This window comes from Pongo abelii, chromosome 18, assembly GCF_028885655.2.
Source record: "Pongo abelii isolate AG06213 chromosome 18, NHGRI_mPonAbe1-v2.0_pri, whole genome shotgun sequence".
Lineage (NCBI taxonomy): Eukaryota > Metazoa > Chordata > Mammalia > Primates > Hominidae > Pongo > Pongo abelii.
The window spans coordinates 57,049,035-57,069,141 of record NC_072003.2 but is presented as its reverse complement, the minus strand read 5'-3'; the positions used below and the strand labels follow the sequence as shown (position 1 = coordinate 57,069,141).

General features: G+C 53.6%; 1 protein-coding gene and 1 long non-coding RNA gene across 4 annotated transcripts in view; one reads left to right on the top strand and one right to left on the bottom strand.

The window, feature by feature from the left end:
- Positions 1 to 2,897: 2,897 nt before the first annotated feature.
- LOC129050814 (uncharacterized) lies at positions 2,898 to 19,385 on the bottom strand. Of its 3 annotated transcripts, none has more exons than XR_008514635.2 (4): positions 14,369 to 15,189; positions 12,032 to 12,145; positions 8,816 to 8,980; positions 2,898 to 3,607 (listed from the first exon to the last, which is right to left on the bottom strand). It is a non-coding gene; the product is annotated as an uncharacterized LOC129050814 (long non-coding RNA). The 3 variants fall into 3 exon arrangements; XR_008514629.2 differs by lacking the exon at positions 2,898 to 3,607 and adding an exon at positions 17,714 to 19,385 and having other exon boundaries at positions 7,577 to 8,980; positions 14,369 to 14,806; XR_008514628.1 differs by lacking the exon at positions 2,898 to 3,607 and having other exon boundaries at positions 7,577 to 8,980.
- KIFC3 (kinesin family member C3) overlaps positions 3,171 to 20,107 on the top strand; it is a gene marked incomplete at its 5' end in the record, with an annotated part of 39,631 nt that continues 22,694 nt past the window's right edge. Inside the window, 3 exon segments of the mRNA NM_001133269.1 lie at positions 3,171 to 3,243; positions 5,774 to 5,916; positions 15,188 to 15,390. Of these exon segments, the coding sequence (NP_001126741.1) occupies positions 15,262 to 15,390 (129 nt within the window).

The window sequence follows — 20,107 nt, the reverse complement described above, 5'->3', positions numbered from 1 at the left end:
ATCTAGTAAACAGGGGAGCCAGGTTCTGAACCAGTCCCACTGCCCTCCCCCACGAATCCTAGGTTGGTAGAAGTCCCCGGACACCAGGTTTCATCTCAGATGCCCATGTAAATGAGAGAGAGTGCTGCTTTCTGGGCCCAGAACCCTGGGCTTAAGATGCCTTGATACTTTTGACCTTCACACCCCTGAGGCTGCTAAATTCAGCTGCTTTTTCCTCTTTGGGATCTAGCACACGCCCTTCCTCTTTCTTCCCGATATCTTCCTGGCTGCCTCCTCCACTTCCCTTCCTGATAACCACAGAAACGCTATCTCCTCCTGTCCCTGCCCCTCAGACTGAGCTGAGCTGATCTCCCTGAAAGTCTTCTCTGTCCACTGTGGAGTCAGCCTCCAATGCCCTGCACCGTCTCACCTTCCCAGCAGCCGAGCCTGCAGATGGACCTGCCTTGCTCCTTCCCTTGCCCATTGGACAGCTGGTCTGCAGGGTTGGTTGTGTGCCCAGCTCTGTGCCAAGCAGCCTGGAGAAGAGGACATTTGGCTGCTCCCCTTGGTTTCTTCCACGCCACACTGGTCCATCTCAGTTTCCTCAGTGGAGCTGGCCCACGTATTTAGATCAGCCTCTGCTCTGTTCTTTGGCCCACATTCCCGTCCCCTTCCCAGTAAGACTGAACCCAGGAGACTCCTAGTTGTTCTCAGTCAAGGAAGGAAGAGACCATGGCTTTCTCGCCAGGTGCCTGGCATTCTTCCAGGGTTGGGCTCTGCAAACATCAGACACCAGATCTTCAGGCCCCTAACCCCTGTACCCTTTATTTTATTATTTATTTATTTATTTATTTTTGCCTCTCAATGCTTTTTCACTCCCGTCTCTCTGTCTCCCCAACATGCTCAACTCTCCCCCTATTCTAGACACCACATCCTCTCCTTCCCATCCTAGCCAAACACCTCCAAGGAGAAGGAAGTGGCTGCTTCCTCCCCCAGCTCCCGCCCCACTCTTTGAGCCCTCCCAAGTTTGCCGTCTGCCCTTCTCCCTCCACAGGCTCAGGCTTTCTGCCTGTCTGGGCTTTCAGTCCTCCACGTCTCTGTGGCATGATGCACTGGGCACTGACCAACCTCTCCTTCCCACTTACACTTCAGTCACTTCTGAAAACTCTATACTTGCCTGGAGCTCCTGTCTCTCTCTCACCTTCTGCAGCTTTCCACCCCCTGGTGAGCCCTGTTATCACATGGCTGTCTCCTCTTGCTCAAGCTTTGATGATTGCCTCCTCACCTGTGGCATTGGTGGCCCTGTTTAGCTCTGAGTCTGTGTCCAGCCCTGACCTCTCTTCCAGGCTTCAGTTCAAACTTTTGTGTGTGTTCATTTCAGAACATTCACCCCACAAGCCATCCCAGAGTGCTTAGTGTGGGTGCGGCTGCAGGCTGGGTGCAGTGGGGCTGCAAACATGAATGTGTGTGGGCCCATAGTGGGTCAGGGGAGGTGGACACCCTTCAAATAGCTATCTTCACTTCCTGGCAGGAAGTGGCCACTGCAGTGAGGGATGGGGAGAGTAGTCGACAGCCCAGGAAGCTCCACTAGGAAGTCCTTCAGTTACCCCCACCTCAATCTTAAAACCCCATGTTGCCTCTCCAAGCTGACTTCGCTTCTTCTGTAAATGACATTACTGTCTGAGTCTGGGACTGTAGCATGATCACCTTAAATGTCCTCAAGGTTGCTTTGCACACAGTAGGTGCTCAATAAAGACTTGTGCAGGGAATACCTGAGCTCTGTTCATTTGTTCAGTTCATGAGGGACCTATCCCTGACTGAAGCTTTCTATCCCTGACTAATGCTCCCTGCCCCCCTTCATTCCCCACACCACCTGGTGCCTGGCCCGCACCTGCCGCCTCCAGTAGCCTGCTCAGACTATGAGGGTTTTTTTGAAGTGTTGATCTCCCTTCTGACTGGGAGCTTTCAGGCCTCATCTCTTCTGATCCAAAAGGACCCCTGGCAGATGCCTGGCACCCAGTAGGCATTTTTAAATGAAGACTGAATGAATCTTTGTATCTCAACACCCATACGGTGCCTGCCACATGCTAGGCACAGAGCGCAGGCTAGCCGAATACATGAATGAGGACTTGCTGTATATAGACTTCACTTGTCATTGGCCACAGTCAGGGCCCTTTTGAGTCCCTCCTCAGTGAAATGTTAATATTCAGAGCATTCACTGCTCTGCTGACAGGCCTTAGGCAGAGGAGCCTGAAGCCTAAGGGTTAAGCATGTGGTTAAGTGCAATTAGAAAATTAGATGTCTTGGAGGAAAAGGATTAGACTTACGAGATGCTGCTGACTCCCGGTGCCTCCTCTGTGTGGGGCTAGGACCTGGCTTGTCCTCAGGCTCCAGGCTCAGCTGGGAAGGGATCAGCTCGGAAGGGCTCAGGTGTGGAGTCTCAGGCACAGCTGACATGCTCCTTTCGCACTTCGGAGTCTCCGTATTCGGAAACAAATACCCCCAAAAGGCAGCAGGCCCCATTTCATCCTGCGAGCCCTAGGGTCTTTGGGGGACAGTGCAGTTGGAGCTGCTGCCCTGGGTAACCAGCGACCGGTGGGGCGTAGACCCTTCCAGATGGCTGGCTCTGCCCGAGGTGCAGTTGTGCTGGTCCGCGGTCTTCAAGCTTATCTCCCCTTGTTCTCTCCGCAGGCTGCCCGGTGCCCCGAGGAGGCTGCTGAGCCCCAGGCCATGGTCCCCTCTCGCAGGACGTGGAACCTGGGAGCCACGCCCTCGCTGCGGGGCCTGTGGAGAGTGGGCCGGGCCCCGGAGCCCGAGCCGGGGATGGCTCGCCCCGCCCCAGCCCCAGCCAGCCCGGCCGCCCGCCCTTTCCCACACACCGGCCCGGGGAGGTTGAGAACTGGTGAGTCCGCATTTTTAAAATGCCTCTTTATTTCCCTTCCTTCCTCCAGATACCAGAGATGAGACTGAGGTTTCTCACCGGTTCCTAAGCCCAGTCAGAGCTGTCAGGTAATTACAGGGTAACCGACAGCCCAGAGCCGGGCGGGCGTGGAGCCGGAGCGTCAGTCTCGCCGGGCGCTCCTTCCCTGCGCCCCTGTCTGGAAAAGAGGAGACCTGGAAGCCGGGTTAAACTTTAACACGGGTCCGGCACAGAGCAGGGGGAATCAGCTACTCTGTGCCAAGCTGGTCAGAGCTCTGCGGGCTGCCGTCCTTGGCCAAGAGCGTGTGGGCTCGCTCCGGTCTCTGCCCAGGCTGGTAAACAAGGTAGGTGAAGTGGCTGCCTGGGCACCAAGCGCCGCTGACACTTGATCCTGCCTGGGCTGGCCCCTGGATGGCGTTGGGAGTGGACCGAGGCTGCTCGGGAACGTGGCCTGGCGGGGCTTGGGGGCCATGTGCTCATTTCAGGTGCTTCTGTAGAGACCCTGACAGCAGGTGAGCAGAGGTCCCAGAGTCTTGGCCCCCACTGTACCCCCCGGGGAGCTATCAGTGCCAGCTCGCCTTTCTGGGTCATGTCCCCCGGTGCTGCGAAAGTCAAGAAGTGAGCGGCTTCTCTGATTCAGGGCCGGGACCGGATTGGCGGAGCTGGGGAGCTGTCCATGACCCTCTCCCGAGGCGTGGGCAGGTCGCCCTGGTAGTGTGGGGGAGAGAGGGCTCTCCAGGCAAGGTGCCTTCAGGGGTCTGCTCCCTGTCCCTCGTGACCTACAGGAACAGGGTCTAGACTGCCAGCCTGTGAGAGCTAGCAGACTCCCTCTGGGCCATCAGGTCCAAGCCCCTTGGTGCACAGAAGGGGAAACTGAGGCCCAGAGAGGGCACACAGCAAACTCCTGTTCACCCCTCTCTCCCACCACATTTGTGCTGTCAGTGGCAGCTGAACTGATGCCTTCCGAAGTCTCTCTGCTTCTATGGTTGTCTAGGGCTGGCTGCTCCCAAGCAGCACAGCCAGGCTGGGGATGACCCAGGGGCCTGGGGAAAAGCCTGGGCTTTTGGGCGAGGTAGCCCAGTTGTCTGAAAGGGGCAGAGGATGGCCTCTACCCCATAAGGTTGTCCTTAGGATTACAAATGTAATATGAATGAGTATTGCTTTTCCAGTAAAACAAAAACATTTTCCCTTAGGAAACTTAAAACACATAGAAAAATATCAAAAAGGAAATAAAAATCACAAGCTAGTCACTGAACATTTTATGTAGTGCCTTCTAGTTGTGTGTGTCTGTGTGTGTGTGTGTGTGCATGCATATAGGTCTTTGAAATATTGTGTTATCTCAGCTTTCTAACCTGAAGGAAAAAATTGGGTATTATGAAGATTATATGACCATACAGACTTTTATCCACTTAAACAATTTAAGACAAAGGTCAGATGAAATCCTATGTTTGAAATTCAAGCGCTGTGCCTGCCACTGGGCCTCAGCCAGCTCAGCTGCCCCATGCCCCTCTGAGCCCCCTGACCAACCCCCATATTGCCACCCTGAGAGTCGGCTGGTAGAGGGTTGGTTAGCACATGGGATTTGAATCCTGGCTCCCTGTGACCCTGGGCACATTGTTAACCCTTCCGGGCTTCTGGTTCTTTGCCTGTCAGATGGGGAGAATGCCCCCCACCTCCCTGGGGAGTTTTGAGGAGCTGATGCCTACTGTAGTCCTATTGGCCTGTACTGTGGGCCCTTTCTGTGTGCCTGGCACTACATGGGCACCACGTGTATTTCATCCCATTTGATCCTTATCACAGGGCTGTGAAGTTGTCCCCATTTTATTGACAAGCAAACTGAAGATCAAGAAGGTGTGTAAAGGCTGGGTGCTGTGGCTCACGCCCGTAATCCTAGCACTTTGGGAGGCCAAGGCAGGCAGATCACTTGAGGTTAGGAGTTCAAGACCAACCTGGCCAACATGGTGAAACTCCGTATCTTATAAAAATATAAAAATTAGTTGGGCTGGTGGTGCGCACCTGTAATCCCAGCTACTCAGGAGGCTGAGGTATAAGAATCGCTTGAACCCGGGAGGTGGAGGTTGCAGTGAGCCAAGATCGCACCACTACATTCCAGCCTGGGCAACAGAGAGAGGCCCTGTCTCAAAAAAAAAAAAAAAAAAATGTGTGTAAGGCCTGAAAAGCACTTGGCCCAGTGGCTGGCACTCGGGATAGTGTTACGCCCCAGGGTAGTGGCTCTGCAGTATGCCTCATGACCCGTGAGGCTGGCCCCCATCCCACCCTGTTCAGCCCTGCAGGTGGAGGTGGGTGGCTGGAGCATTGCTGCCACAGCCCACCCTCTCTCCCATGGGTGAGGGAGGCAGTGTGTCAGAGGCACAAGGGGATGCACATTAGCTGGAATACGCTTGGGGAGGCAACGGAGGCTGGGTCACCTGGTGTGGATTTGGTCTTAATGAAGTCAGGGAAGAAATTGCCACCTAGAGACAGCCGGGGTAATAAAGCCATAGCCCCTGTGCAAGTCCTCAAAGCTTCATGCAGGCTGGCTGGCATCGGCTTCCTTCCGCTGCCCTGCTGAGCAGATGCCTGCCTCAAAAGCCACTGTGGGGATAGGGGAGCCTCTGGTGGGGTATTGGGCCCCCTCCAGAAGAGAATCTTTGGGCAGCTTTTGGTAAGGGAAGAGCGTAGCCCCTGCCCTGAGCCAGGCCTTCCCCTCTGCAGGGCAGGCATGTAAGGGTGTGTGAGCCCCTCCTGGCCACATCTGGACCAGCCGGGGATGTGTGAAAGCTGAGCTCAGCTGCGGCCCTGGCCAGTGGTCCATGGCTAGCAGTCTTTGGCCAGTGGTCGGAGTGTCTCACCTATCTCTCTGTCCTGGGACAGGGCGTGGAAAAGATACCCCAGTCTGCGGTGACGAGGACTCCAGTGCCCGAAGTGCAGCTCGCCCAGCCCTAGCTCAGTGCCGAGCTCTTAGTGTGGACTGGGCTGGCCCCGGAAGCCCCCACGGGCTCTACCTGACCCTGCAGGTAAGCACTGGGGCCTTCCAGGCTGCGTGTGCCTTGGCTCTCTGAGCTCCAGTGGCTGGGTTCCTGCCAGGCTTCTGGGGGTAGGAAGCACCTGGGGAGAGCCGGGGACCCACCTCGCACCTCTCTGCCTGGGAGCCTGCTTTATTAAGTCAGACAGGGGAAATCTCACAGGAGCTGACAGGAGCTTTTCAGCCATGCCCTGGCTGAGGTGTTAAAATGGGAAGCACGGGGCCTTAGCTGAGATGGACAGAGCTTGGAGAAGGTATTGGGAAAACAGGCAGGTTTGGGGTAGTTGATTATTCTGAAACATGGTTATATGAGTATTTCCTGGTATTTCCTTGGGAATATTTCCTTGTTTGAAGTGAGAATTCAAAGCTAGATGGGGGATTCACTAAAACTTGGGGTCTTGTCCCTTGCAGTTATCACCAAGTGACTTTAAAATGACAAAGTAAGGCTAGGCGCGGTGGCTCAGGCCTGTAATCTCACCACTTTGGGAGGCTGAGATAGGAGGATCGCTTGAGCCCAGGAGCTCACGACCAGCCTGGACAATATAGTGAGACCCCATCTCTACAAAAAGAAAAATAAAAAATTAGCTGGGCATGGTGGTTCCTATAGTCCCAGCTACTCAGGAGGCTGGGGTGGGAGGATTGCTTGGGCCCAGGAGGTTGAGGCTGCAGTGATTGCATCACTGAACTCCAGCCTGGGTGACAGAGTGAGATCCTGTCTCAAAAAAAAGAAAAGAAAAAGATAAATTTTATGTATGTATGTATATTTGGCTATAGAAATAATCCATAATGATAATAGTAATAAGAGCTACTGTTTATCAAACACGGACTCTGTGCCAGGCATTAAAAGATCTCATGTTAGTCCTCATCATGCTCATAACAGTCTCAGGATACAGTATTTGATCTGGGTTTTATAGATAAGGATGTAGAGGCTCAGAGAGGTTAAGTTACTCGCTGCTGGTCACATATTCGACCATTCAACACAACTAGCCTTGTAACAGGGCAGAGATACAGTTATCCAGAAACTGCCTCTCGTAGTCCTCTATCTTTGAGAAATCCACTATTAAGTATTTGGTGTTTATTTATTTATCTTTCCTATATAGAACCACTTAATTAAATTTATATGATTTTTATTTTTGAGATGGAGTCTCATTCACTCTCTTGCCCAGGCTGGAGTGCAGTGGCGTGATCTTGGCTGTAATATCCACCTCCCAGGTTCAAGTGATTCTCCTACCTCAGCCTCCTGAGTAGCTGGGATTACAGGTGTGCACCACCACACCTGGCTAATTTTTGTATTTTTAGTAGAGATAAGGTTTCACCATTTCACCATGTTGGCCAGGCTGGTCTTGAACTCTTTTTTTTTTTTGAGACAGAGTCTCGCTCTGTCGCCCAGGCTGGAGTGCAATGGCATGATCGCAGCTCACTGCAACCTCCGCCTCCCGGATTCAAGTGATTCTCCTGTCTCAGCCTCCCAAGTAGCTGGGATTACAAGCGTGTGCCACCATGCCCAGCTAATGTTTGTATTTGTAGTAGAGACAGGGTTTCATCGTGTTGGCCAGGCTGGTCTGAACTCCTAACCTCGAGTGATCTGCCCGCCCCAACCTCCCAAAGTACTGGGATTACAGGTGTGAGCCACTGCACCCAGCCATATTTATATGATTTTTTTTTTTTTTTTGAGACAGAGTCTCGCTCTGTTGCCCAGGCTGGAGTGCAGTGGCATGATCACAGCCCACTGCAACCTTCACCTCCCAGGTTCAAGCGATTCTCATGCCTTAGCCTCCCAAGTAGCTGGGACTACAGGCATGTGCCACCACACCTGGCTAATTTTTGTATTTTTAGTAGAGATGGGGTTTCACCATGTTGGCCAGACTGGTCTTGAACTCCTGACCTCAAGTGATCTGCCCATCTCAACCTCCCAAAGTGCTGGGATTACAGGCATGAGCCACAGTTCCCAGTGCATATTTATATGATTTTATTATTTATTTTACATGTTATTCTGTCACTAGCTCTTTCCCTTAAGTAAGTCCTGGTAATCTCTTCATGCTCATCAACACATAGAGAACTACCCTTTTTCTTTTCTTTTCTTTTTTTTTGAGCAAGGTCTGGCTCTATTGCCCAGGCTGGAATGCAGTGGTACAATCTCTGCAACCTCCAGCCAAGTCATCTCACCTCAGCCTCCTGAGTAGCTGGGACTACAGGCATGTGCCACCACACCTGGCTAATTTTTGTAATTTTTGTAGAGATGGAGGTTTCATCATGTTGCCCAGGCTGGTCCCGAACTTGTGGGCTCTGCCTTGGCTTCCCAAAATGCTGGGATTACAGGTGTGAGCCATTACACCCGGCCCTACCTCTTTCTTTTACACGGCTGCATAATAGTCTACTTCAGGGCTTACCATAAATTATTTATAACAGATCCTCTGTATTGTTTCTGATTGCAGTGAGCTCCTTAAACAAATATCTGTGCTGTGTTCATGCAGTGATAGCTTTGAGTATTTTCAGGGCAGTACAAGCTCTGCCCATTTTTGATTAATGCATTTGTTCAACAGATTATTTAGAATGTGCCAGTCTGTGCTAGGGTCAGAGGTACAGTGCAGAAAGAGACAAGAGAGTCTAGCAGAGGTGCCAGAGAGTGACCAAATAATCACGAAGGGATGAAGGCAAACCAGGCAGGGGCCAAGAAGGCAGTGGCAGAGGATTGACACCAGGGCTATCTGGGGGTGCTGCCAAGGCCCACCCCCGAAGAAAGCTGGTGCACGAGAGGGCCCACCACTCCCCCACATTCTCCTGACCATCCACACACACTGATTCTGCCCTTTCTGGAAGCCACATTTTCACAGAGCCTTGAAGGAATGTGTACAAATGGTGGGGCAGGATGGAGTGTGGGAAACACATACCCTTCAAGGGGACGTGTCCTTCCTGGTGCAAAAGGATGTCCTGGCCCGGGCAGCTTGTTGTCCCAGCCCCTGATCTGAACACGGGTGTAGGGGTTGATGTTGCTTCAGGGACAGTCTTGTGTGTTGAGGTGTTTCTTGTCCCTTCTCATGTGATTCATCTGAAAACTGAACCAAAAGTTTCTTCTTTTATCTGTTCAAATCTGCTAGAAAAGCAGGTCTGGTGAGAGAACAGTTAAAGAAACTTGAGGACCCGCTCTTTGCTCTGTCTTGAGCCATCTGTAGTTAAATTGGAAGGCGGCAGTCAGAAACCCACAGCCTCGAGTTGGGTGGTGGCTCTGTTCTTGAGCTTTGATTATGGGGTGCTGAGTTGTGGTTGCAGCTGAGTCCTGGGGTCAGCAGATCTACTGAAGATCTCTGGGACACTGGCACCAGCAACTAGCTTCCACGTTCACATCCTGGCGGGCCCCAACAAAGCTCCATTACGCGGTAGGTGCTTCAGGGTCGAAGATGTGGGGCCAGAGTGGGTCCCAAGCACAGTGCAGCGACCTGGTAGGCTTAGTGACACTCCCTCCCTAGCCTCTGTCCAGCAGTTAAAACCTGAGATACACCCCACAGAGGCGCTGCAGAAATTCCCAACCCCCCAGGGCCCTGTCTGTCCTTCCTGTGGCTTGGCCAACAGGCCAGAAATAGTGTAACCTTTGCCCTGGCTGGCAAATGGAAACTTCCAGCTGCTGCCCTTGCAACCATGGCTCACAAGCCTGCTCGCGATGGTGTGGCAGTTGGTCACAGGGTGGGGACAAAATTAAGTCGGAGGGAATTTTCTATTTTCTTTTTGAGACAGAGTCTTGAGCTGTCACCCAGGCTGGATTACAGTGGTGCAATCTCAGCTCACTGCAACCTCCACCTCCTGGGTTCAAGCAATTCTTCTGCCTCAGCTTCCCAAGTATCTGCGATTACAGGTGCCTGCCACCACGCCCGGCTAATTTTTTTCCATTTTTAGTAGAGACAGGGTTTCGCCATGCTGGCCATGCTGGTCTCGAACTCCTGACCTCAGGTGATCCACCTGCCTCAGCCTCTCAAAGTGCTGGGATTACAGGTGTGAGCCACTGTACCCAGCAGGAATATTCCTAAATATAAGAGGTGTGTCCCCCACCCGCCCTTCTCAAGTGGAACTCCAGGTCAAGAGAGGGAGGGGGTAAATTTTGGGCTAAGGAGCCTGCTGATGTCACTTTTCTTGTCTTTTCAATTATCTGTATTGGCTTTTTGATTGTCAAAGTAAAAAAATGTGAAGATTACAGGAATCATGTCCTGATAATAGCTACCTCATATCAAGCCCTTACTATGTGCCAGGCGCCTTCTGGGGACTTGGCTGCAGTTGTCTGTTGTGTCTTCACATAAGCTCAATGAGGTGGTCCTGTTATTACCATTTTTATTTTAAGAATGAGGAGAATGCAGCTTCAAAAAGGTAAGTAACTTGCCCACCGTCACACAGCTTAGCCAAGGAAGAGCCAGGCTTCACACACAGGCCTTGCCGCCTCTAGACGTGTTTATTTTTTAGACTGAGCACTTTTAAAACAGTGACTTATTTTTTTGTTTTGAATTTAAAGGTCACAAAGACACACAGAAATTGTTTGCTATCTCTCTTCCAAGATAACCTCTGTTGATATGAAAAAAAAAAAAAAAGCTGGGCGTGGTGGCTCATGCTTGTAGTCCTGACACTTTGGGTGGCTGAGGCAGGAGGATCGCTTGAGCCCAGGAGTTTGAGACCAGCCTGGGAAACATGGCAAAACCCCATCTCTACATAAAAAATACAAAAATCAGCCAGTCATGGTGGTGTGTACCTGTAGTCCCTGCTACTCCGGAGGCTGAGGCAGGGGGATTGCTTGAGCCCAGGAAGTCAAGGTTGCAGTGAGCTGTGATTGTGCTATTGCCCTCCAGCCTGGGCCACAGAGTGAGACTCTGTCTTTAAAAAAAAAAAAAAGAAAGAAAGAAAGAAAAAAAATGGCCACGCGCGCAGTGGCTCATGCCTGTAATCCCAGCACTTTGAGAGGTCGAGACAGGTGGATCACTTGAAGTCAGGAGTTCGAGACCAGCCTGGCCAATGTGGTGAAACCCTGTCTCTATTAAAAATACAAAAAATTAGCCAGGTGTGATGGTGCACATCTGTAACCCCAGCTGCTTGGGAGGCTGAGGCAGGAGAATCACTTGAGCCTGGGAGGCAGAGGTTGCAGTGAGCCGAGATCACACCACTGCACTCCAGCCTGGGTGACAGAGTGAGACTCTGTTTAAAACAACAAAACAAAACAAAACAAAAAAACACAGTCAGTGTTTATAAGGTTAACAATTCAAATGCCAAAGAGGTTCAACATGAAATGTAAGGCCACCTCCTTTCCCCTTTTCTCACATTCTCTCTGTTGTGAACTTTCTTTTTATTCCCCCAAAATTGAAATGATGCTTGTTTCTACTCTCAGCCACTACACCGTCCCCCCCAACCTTCCAGAGAGGATCACTGTCTATATAATTCTCTAGATTTGTCTCTATGTCTGTTTTATTTTCATTTTCATGATCCTCAAATGGGATCACTCTTTGCATGTGGCCCTGCCGCCTGCCTTGGGCATCTTTCTGTGTGAGTGGCAGGTGATGTTCTCTGGATGAAACACCTCTTCGTGCCTCCCCTCTCTCTCCCTGTGCCTGCGCACTGGCTCTCTTTGTCTCGAGTCCTTTGCCTGTGTTCCCCCTGGAAGAGGAGACGGCTTCCCATGGCCTCTCGATAGCCCTGTGGGGCAGAGAGAGTGAAGGAGGCAGGGCTGTGGCCCTTCCCCTGCTTGGACGGACTCGTGCGCAGCCTCGTTGGCAGTCCTGGGGGTCCCATCTGGAGATGCGGGGCTGTGTGCCTGGGGTGGCAGCAGCTGGCATGGGAGCAGTTGCCCTGAGGTTGATATGTGTGTGGTGGGGCTGGACAGTTGCCTGTGGGGTGTGCGCACCGGAAGCAAGCCAGCCTCTGTGCTGGTGACTCTCAGACCCTGCAGGGATGGCATGAGCTTCGCCTGAGGACTTAAGTACCTAAGAACCTTCTTTGCTGGTGCAGAAGACCAGCTGCTGAGGGAGGCCAGGAGAAGGCACTGCCACTGTCTTGCTGTGGGACCTGGCACATCCTCTTCCAGATCCTGGACCTCAACGTCCCCACCCACCCACAAAGGGAGGGACTGTACTCACTGGGCCCTGGGATCCTTGCCAGCTCCGGGAGTGCACCATCCTCTGGCTCGAGGGTCCTTCCCTGGGCGCAGTCTCCTTCATGTGAGGATTCTGGTTGTGTCTTGGCAGCAGGCCCTGCAGGACAAGGGGTGCAAGAGCCAGAGTCAGGGGACGAAAGAAGAGAAGCTTTGGAAGAGACAGGCACCAGCCCCCAGGCGGGCCCGGGAGGCCCAGGAAGCTGGTGGCACCATGAATGTAGAGAATACAGGTAAAGCAGGCCTGCCCACCGAACCGGCACTCCCCAGTGAAGCCAGTGCAGGAGGGAGGCTCTTGTGCAGTTGGTGCTATCTCCATGCCCTGTCCTCCCCGGCTGGAGGTGGCCTAGACAGACTCCAGCTGCCTGATCCACAGCTCCAATCCCCCAGCCTGTCTCTCCGGATTCAGGGACAGTGGTGTGTATAGAACCTTCATCTCACCACCTGCCTCCTGCAGCATCCAGGCCCCACCCAGTGATAAGAGGCCTTGGCCAGCGTGGGCTGGGGTTGAATTTCCCTGCTTTTTGTCTTTTCCCAGTGCCTGTCTAAAGCAGGGCGAGGGTGGCAGCCTCACAGACGCCACCACCTGCAGAGAGAGACTCGGACTTCTCCCTCCTATCCATGGGCTCTCAGGGTCTGGAGGCTCCTAGGACAGGACTTTGATTCTCCTGGCCAGAGGCTGAGATAAAGGAGCCAGTGGCTCAGCTCTTCTCTGGCAGGGCCTGCCATGGTGTCCAGGGCTGGCTGGTTCTGGAAGATTCTACAGGCCCCCCTTGTAGTCTTATGGGCCCATGCCGGGGGTCCCTGGCAGTAAGCGAGAGCCCGGTGATAATGGGGAAGCAGCATCCTCCAGGAGCCCTGAAGGAAGACAGCGTGTGAAGGAAAGAGGAGCTGGCCTTTCTGTCATCTTCCTCCTCCATTGCCAAAAGGTTAACTTGTGTGTCTGAACTTGCCATGTGGTGGAAGGAGCCACTCCCTTCTCTGAGGCTGTCCCAGAGCCCTGTTCTGGGGTTCTGGCCTGTCTGGGCCCAGGCACTCCTCTGCAGCGAGTGGCAGGGGTTGGGGTCTGGCTGAGTGTGGGCAGGCCAGCCTCGGGCAGGGGACATCATCTTGCTGATTGTGCGCCAAGAAGAGGAAGACCGATTCCAGGGAACAGCAAGGGTTAGCCGGTTAGTGGGGCCAGGCCGCACCTGCATCGCATCTTTGAGCCCTGAGTGCAGCCTCCCCAACACAAGGGCCCCTTTGATCTCACCTTGTCCTCCCATCCTCCCCTTTCTGGGACCTCCCTGAGCTTCTTGGAGATCTTTCTCCACAAGCACTCTCCTGGCCCCCTTCCCACTGCCCTGCCGCGGTGCTAAGACCTGGCGAGCCCCTGGAGGGGTGACATCCCGTGATGTGAGCAGTGTTGCGGATGAGCTGGGCTCTCCGAGGCCTCATTTCTGCCCCATGGCCTGTTGTGTAACAGCCACCCATGCCTGTGCATCTCCACGGTGCTGGGTTCCTTTCGGGCAAGGCCCCTTGTCCCCATTTCTCCTAGGAAGCTCCTGCCGGGCCCCTCCCAAACGTCTCTCGAGTGGCAGAACCAGCTCTTGGGCCAGGAGTCCAGTGCGTTCCCTGCCTCACTGCAGCAGCCTGCAAAGGGCTGAGGGCCACGCTGGTCACGTGCTGCTCATGCTGCCCCGTGTGCAGGCCTGGAAGCATCCGTCTGATCTCACTCGCTCTAGAACAGATCGCGGGAGCTTGGCCAGCTCTGTGTGACATGCATGCTGCATCACGTGCAGGCCACACAGCCAGGGTCACCACCCAACCGGGGATGCCCAGCTCTAGCTCTCCAGAGTGCTCGGGTGGAGGAGGGAAGAGCTGACCTGTGTGTGCCCCTCCTGCTCTCCTAGAGTGGGCTGGGGGGGCCTCTAGCTATCTGCCCCTCCTCCTGGGGCTGTGCTGAGATGTCCCCGCCCAGCTGCAAGCTGCACCCTCCCCATTTCCCTGTCCAGCTGAGTCCGTTTGGCTTCCCTCAGGCCAGGCTGTCAGAGGGGTGTGTGACTTCAGGTGCAAGTGGCTTCCTTCCCAGAGTCTAAGAGCCCCCCAACCCCAGCCTGCCGAGGGCTGGGATTCCTGGGGACTAATGTGGGAACACCTAGAGCCCCAGGCTCCGAGGTGGAGGGCAGCGCTCTCTGGCCAGCAGATGCCCCTCTTCACCCTTCACTCTGCCACACTCTGTCACATCCCATTTGGTGCTCCCTGAGGGGAGGAGGCAAACCCCCCATCCCTCCTCCCTAGCACCCCATTCTTCTCTCTCTCCCCCAAACTCTTTGCTCCCTACCTGCAAAGACCATGGCCATTCTTGGCGCCCTGGAAGCAAGCTGTAACAAGCATCCCAGGCCCCGTGCATAGGTCATGGGCCCTGATTCTGTGTTCTTGTCCTTCATCTGTTCATCTCGCTCATTCCTGGTGACAGGACAGATGGAGGCCTTTGGAGGAGGAGGACTCAGGCAGAGCTTCCGCCCAGCCAGGTGTTTCCCTCTCTCTTGCCTGGGAGGTCCCTGCGCTCCATCCTTGCTAGGTGCTGGCTGGCTGAGTTCTTGCTCCATGTGTGGGGCTGGCTTTGTGTCCTGGTCTGTCTGTCCCTCGTACATGCACACGGCTCCCCTGGCTCCCCTTATTCTGTGCAGTTGACCACTTGCCACAGGGGCAGGCTGGGGAGCCCCACTCTTCTCTTCTGTACTCTTGAGAGGGTTTGAGACTTAAAGAAATAACGTTCCTACAAGAATAGAGTTTTCTAGGGTGAGAATCCCTTGTCTTTCCCAGCTGCGATTCCTTACAGCCTGGCCATGGAGAGAGGCTGGCTCATCAGACCTAGAACATGTGCTTTGAGAGCCGTATTCAGTGAAAATTGCTTTCTTAAGTCCTGATCCAGGTAATTTCATCCCCCAGGTGCTGCCTGGGGAAGTGTCTTCTTCTGGGACAGGCCCTGGAGGCCCCAGCTAACCTATGCCGCTGCCGCCCCAGCCCTCACCTGGTTGCCCAACCCCTCTGCTTGCACCCCTATCATCCCTGGTGGTCTGCCTTGCTGTGATGGACCCCCTCCTCTGCCAGCGTGGGACCTCTGCTGCCCTCTCATCAGCCACTACTTTGCTTGTAGGTGGGTGTCTCTTTGGCAGCAGGAGGTGCTCGAGCCTGTCGGGGCCACCAGGTGCGGCCCCCGTGGTGCATAGGATGGTGGAGGCCATGTCCCAGCTCCAGGAGGAGAAGGCCCAGCTACAGGAGAAGCTGGTGGTCCTACAGGAGAGGCTGGCCCTCCGCGACAGTGACCAGCAGGCCACGTCCACCCAGCTGCAGAACCAGGTACCTGGGGAGGCTGGGATGGGCAGAGGCCACTGCCCACTATGGAGCAGGTCAGAAGACATCACCTGGGGCACCTGACCCCACCAGGCTACTGGTATAAGAGGAGATAGCTGGAGTCTCGTTTCCTGGAATACGCTGGAGGGTAGGGTGGTGAGAGTCAGAGGCCTCCCATCCTGGAGGGGATGCGCTTTTGAGATGCGGCATTTCTTTCAGCTTGCAGAGGCCTCCCATTCTGGTCCTCCTTGTACCCCATCTCCTTGCGGTTATCAGGGGCCAGGACCTTCCCCCTAGGAGGTGACGTAGATGTGAGTGGAGCAGGAAGGTGCGGGGTGCTTCCCACCCTGAGTCCACCCCATCTTCAACGGTGCCCTGCACTGGGCAGCCTGAGCGGACAAAACTCATCAGATTGTCACCCCACAGGAGATTGGCATGACGTTTCTTGTTCTTTTGATTTCTCGTTAAAGGTGGATGATAGTTTGAGTGCATGTTGGGGAAGGGATCTCTCAACCTCTGGAAGCCAGGGAGAGCCAGGGTTCATGCAGGTCAGCGTTGTCTCCTTCGTTGGCTGGGCAGGACATTTGGGTACCATTGGCTCATGAGCTGCATGTCCCATGGGGCTGACCACCGGCCCTCTTCTGTGGGTGTGACTGCGTCACTTTCTTCTCCTTCTGCATCTCCATGTGGGCTCCCAGGCCTCTTTCCTCACTCTCATCCTCAGTGTCTGTCTCTGTGGCTGTATCTGAGCCTCGCCCACTTCCCCAAGGTCTCCAAGCCTGTCTGCCACATCATCCCCACTTCTGATCCAGTGCCCTGGCCTGGGTGTTGGGCCTCTGAGCTCTGGGCCCAGCACTCTCTGCCAGACTGGCCTTCAGGTAGAGCTAAGTTCTTTCTGTGTCCCATGAGCCAGCAAAGAGATGGCCTGGACATGCCGACGTCTGCCTATTGCGCATCATGTGTGCTGTGACTTGTTCGCTCAGTTCTGGGGGCAGCATATTGTGCGCGCTTTTGAAATGGAGCATTTCTTCCAGCTTACAGGTGTGTCCTCTTCTCAAGAATGGCCTGGCCTGCCCACCTGCCCCTTGCTGAGTCGGGTGGGCCTCCTTGGGGCGCCCCTCATGCTTTGTGTCTTCCTCTTACACACTTACCCCACAGCTTGACTATCTGGGCCTGCCTTCCCCACTAACTGGGGACTCCTCCAGGCTAGCCCTGTATCCTCTTGCCTGCTGCATGCCCGCCTGCTCCCTTGGGTATTTGTGCACACCCCTTTTGTACTGGTACTGAGCTGGGCATGGGGGATACCCCAGTGGACAGCAGACTCCCACCTGGTGGAGGCTCTGCCTGGGGGAAAATGGACATTTGCTTCACATACCCACAGAAAGTGGGAAGGGCTCACTGGGATGGGCACACACATGGCCTCGAGGGCTTGTCCCTGGGCGTCTTGAGCTGAGCTCTGGGGCAGAGCAGAGGAAAGTGCACTCTGAGCTGAGGCCTAGCCAGTGCAAAGGGACTTTTGGTAGGAGAGGTGTGGCTCAAGCGCCTTGGGGGGTTGCAGGGGGTCCAGGGCCCACCCTGCAGGGGATGTGTCTGGCCTCAGGCAAAGGCTGAGCAGCCCTCTTCCTTCCCTGACCTTCCCCAGTTAGGCTTTTCAGACACTTCATTTTGCAAGTATTTTTTAAAGGGCTCTGTGGGCTGGGCGTGGTAGCTCACGCCTGTAATCCCAGCATTTTGGGAAGCAGAGGTGAGTGGATCACCTGAGGTCAGGGGTTCAAGACCAGCCTGGCCAAAATAGTGAAACCCCCGTCTCTACTAAAAATACAAAAATTAGCTGGGTGTGGTGGCGGGCACCTGTAATCCTAACTACTCGGGAGACTGAGGCAGGAGAATCGCTTGAACCCAGGAGGGAAAGGTTGCAGTGAGCCGAGATCACACTACTGCACTCCAACCTGGGCAACAAGAGCGAAACTCTGTCTCAAAAAAAAAAAAAAAGAAAAGAAAATGGGTTTTGTGGAGATATAATTCACATGCCATAAAATTCTCCCCTTGAAGGTGTACAGTTCGGTGGTTGGTGGTAAGTATATTAAGATGGCAATGCACCCACCACCAGTGTCTCACTGCCAAACATCATCACTCCAACAGGCCTATTGACGGTCACTCCCCATGCTCCTTGCCCCACAGCCCCTGGCAACCTTCAATCTGCTTTCTGTTTTTATATATTTGTCTTTTCTGAGCATTTCATAGAAGTGAAATCGTAGTATCTAACCTTTTGTGACTTTAAAGAGGTTTTTGAAAATACTTTTTCCTTTAATTAACAAAATCAACTTACTTTTTAAGAAAGGAAACTGAGGAGGAAACATCCCAGCCTTTTTAGTTCTTTGAGCCCCAGCTTTCTAGCCTCTCTTAGGAGAACCCCCGAGCCTACCCAACTCCCGCAAGTGACTTAGGAATTCAGAATGGTTCCTGGTCTTTGTTCTCATTTTGTCCTTGAATGTTCTTTTTCTTTTTTGAGATGGAGTTTCGCTCTTGTTGCCCAGGCTGGAATGCAATGGCGCGATCTCGGCTCACTGCAATCTCCACCTCCCAGGTTCAATCGATTCTCCTGCTTCGGCCTCCTGAGGAGCTAGGATTACAGGCATCCACTACCATGCCTGGCTAATTGTTTGTATTTTTTAGTAGAGAGGGGGTTTCACCATGTTGTTCAGGCTGGTCTCGAACTCCTGACCTCAGGTGATCCACTCCCCTCGGCCTCCCAAGGTGCTGGGATTATAGGCGTGAGCCACCACGCCTGGCCTGTTCTTGAACTTTCTGACTGCAGCTCTTTTCTGGAAATTTCTCAGGGGATGTATCTGAAGCTCCAGGTCTCTGAGATGCTCTCTGGAGGGCCCAACCTTGTGGAGATGTGGCCAACCACATGGGTCTGGAGCTGGGTTCAAACCCTGACTTTGGCACTACTTATTAGCTGTGTGATCTTGGGACAGTTAATTACTACTCTGCAGGTCAGTTTCCTCATGTGTGAAATGGATGTAATAATAGGACGTGATGAGATGATCCCTAGTGAGTCATTGGTGTTGCTGTGGCCACCACCATTGTTGCTCCTTGGAGAGTTTTGGATTTGGAATCCCGTGAGCAGGATTCTATTCTGGCTGTGCCACGTGCCAGCCGGGCAGCTGTAGGAAGTCGCTTCCTCTCTGAGCCTTCACTTCCCCGTCTCTAAACTGGGGCTCACAAATGTCGCATTGCAGTTTGGGGGTGGATCTGTTGTAAGAGCGGACAGAAAAAAGGATGGTCAACTGTAATGTGTGGTGCGTCGTGAGCTGTCACTCCCGTGTGCCCTGGTCTCCTGCTAGCCTCACTGTGGTTTGACTCAGACTTGGACTTTCCTGGAATTCTGAACGTTGTCTCTCTAAGCAAAGCCTGCCGGGGGTACACTCTGCCTTGTTTTCCGTGGTGCCGTGTTCCCAGCCCTGTCCACACTGGCTTCTGATCGGCTGCTTTCTCACACTGCTGTTCCTACAAGGCTGTGTGGCCCCATGGTTAAGGGTGAGGGTTCTGCAAGGGTCAGTCATATGCGAGTTCCAGTCCTAGGTCCACCACTTATCGGTCAGCTGACCTCAAGTAAGTTGCCTAACCAAGGCTTAACCTCTTAGGAGCTCAGTTTTTCTTCCTGTAAAATGGGGATAATAATAGTACCTACCTCAGGGGAATAGGGGATGAAAAATGGTCTTATGAAATCCCCCTGCCCTACTGGCAAAGCCAACTCAGTTAACAGGGCTCCATTATCACTGCTGGGACCTGGGCTTGTGGGGGCTGCAGGAGTCTTCTCAGGCCTCCCCATTGCTGTGCCAGGTGGAGGAGGTGTTTGTATTTACTGAGAGCAATTGGGCCAGTGGTCCATAGTCCTTGAGCACCCACCTGACCCAGGCCACAGAGGCTGCTCATCTTGGTCTGGTGACCACAGGAGGCTGTGGCTGTTGGGATGATCCTCCCCAGTGTTGTTAACAACAGTCCCAGGCCATGTTCTGCTGGCCTTGAGTTCCCTGTCCTCTTGTGGATGTCCCTAGAGCCATGGCCTCAAGGTTCCTGAAGTTCCCAATAATGTGACATGCTGCCCAGACCTCACTACACTCCTTTTTTATTTTGAGACAGGGTCTCACTCTGTCACCCAGGCTGGAGTGCAGGGGTGTGATCACAGCTCACTGTAGCCCCTGCCTCCCGGGCTCAAGCCATCCTCCCACCTAAGCCTCCTGAATAACTAGGACCACAGGTGTCCAGCACACCTGGCCCACTTTTGTGTTTTCTGTCCACATAGAGTCTTGCTGTATTGCCAACCAGGCAGGTCTCGAACTCCTGGGCTCAAGAGATCTGACTGCCTCAGCCTCCCAAAGTGCTGGGATTACAGGCATGAGCCACTGTGCCCGGCACTCACAGCACTCCCTACCTGCCCCCTGCACCTCAAGAGTGAACCTTAAAAAATTGTTTTCAGGCCAGGTGCGGTGGCTCACACCTGTAATCCCAGAACTTTGGGAGGCCGAGGTGGGCAGATCTTCTGAGGTCAGGTGTTCGAGACCAGCCTGGGCAACATGGTGAAACCCCGTCTCTACTAAAAATACAGAAATTAGCCGGGCATGGTGGTGCACGCCTGTAAGTCCAGCTACTAGGGAGGCTGAGGCAGGAGAATTGCCTGAACCCGGGAGGCGGAGGTTGCAGTGAGTCAAGATTG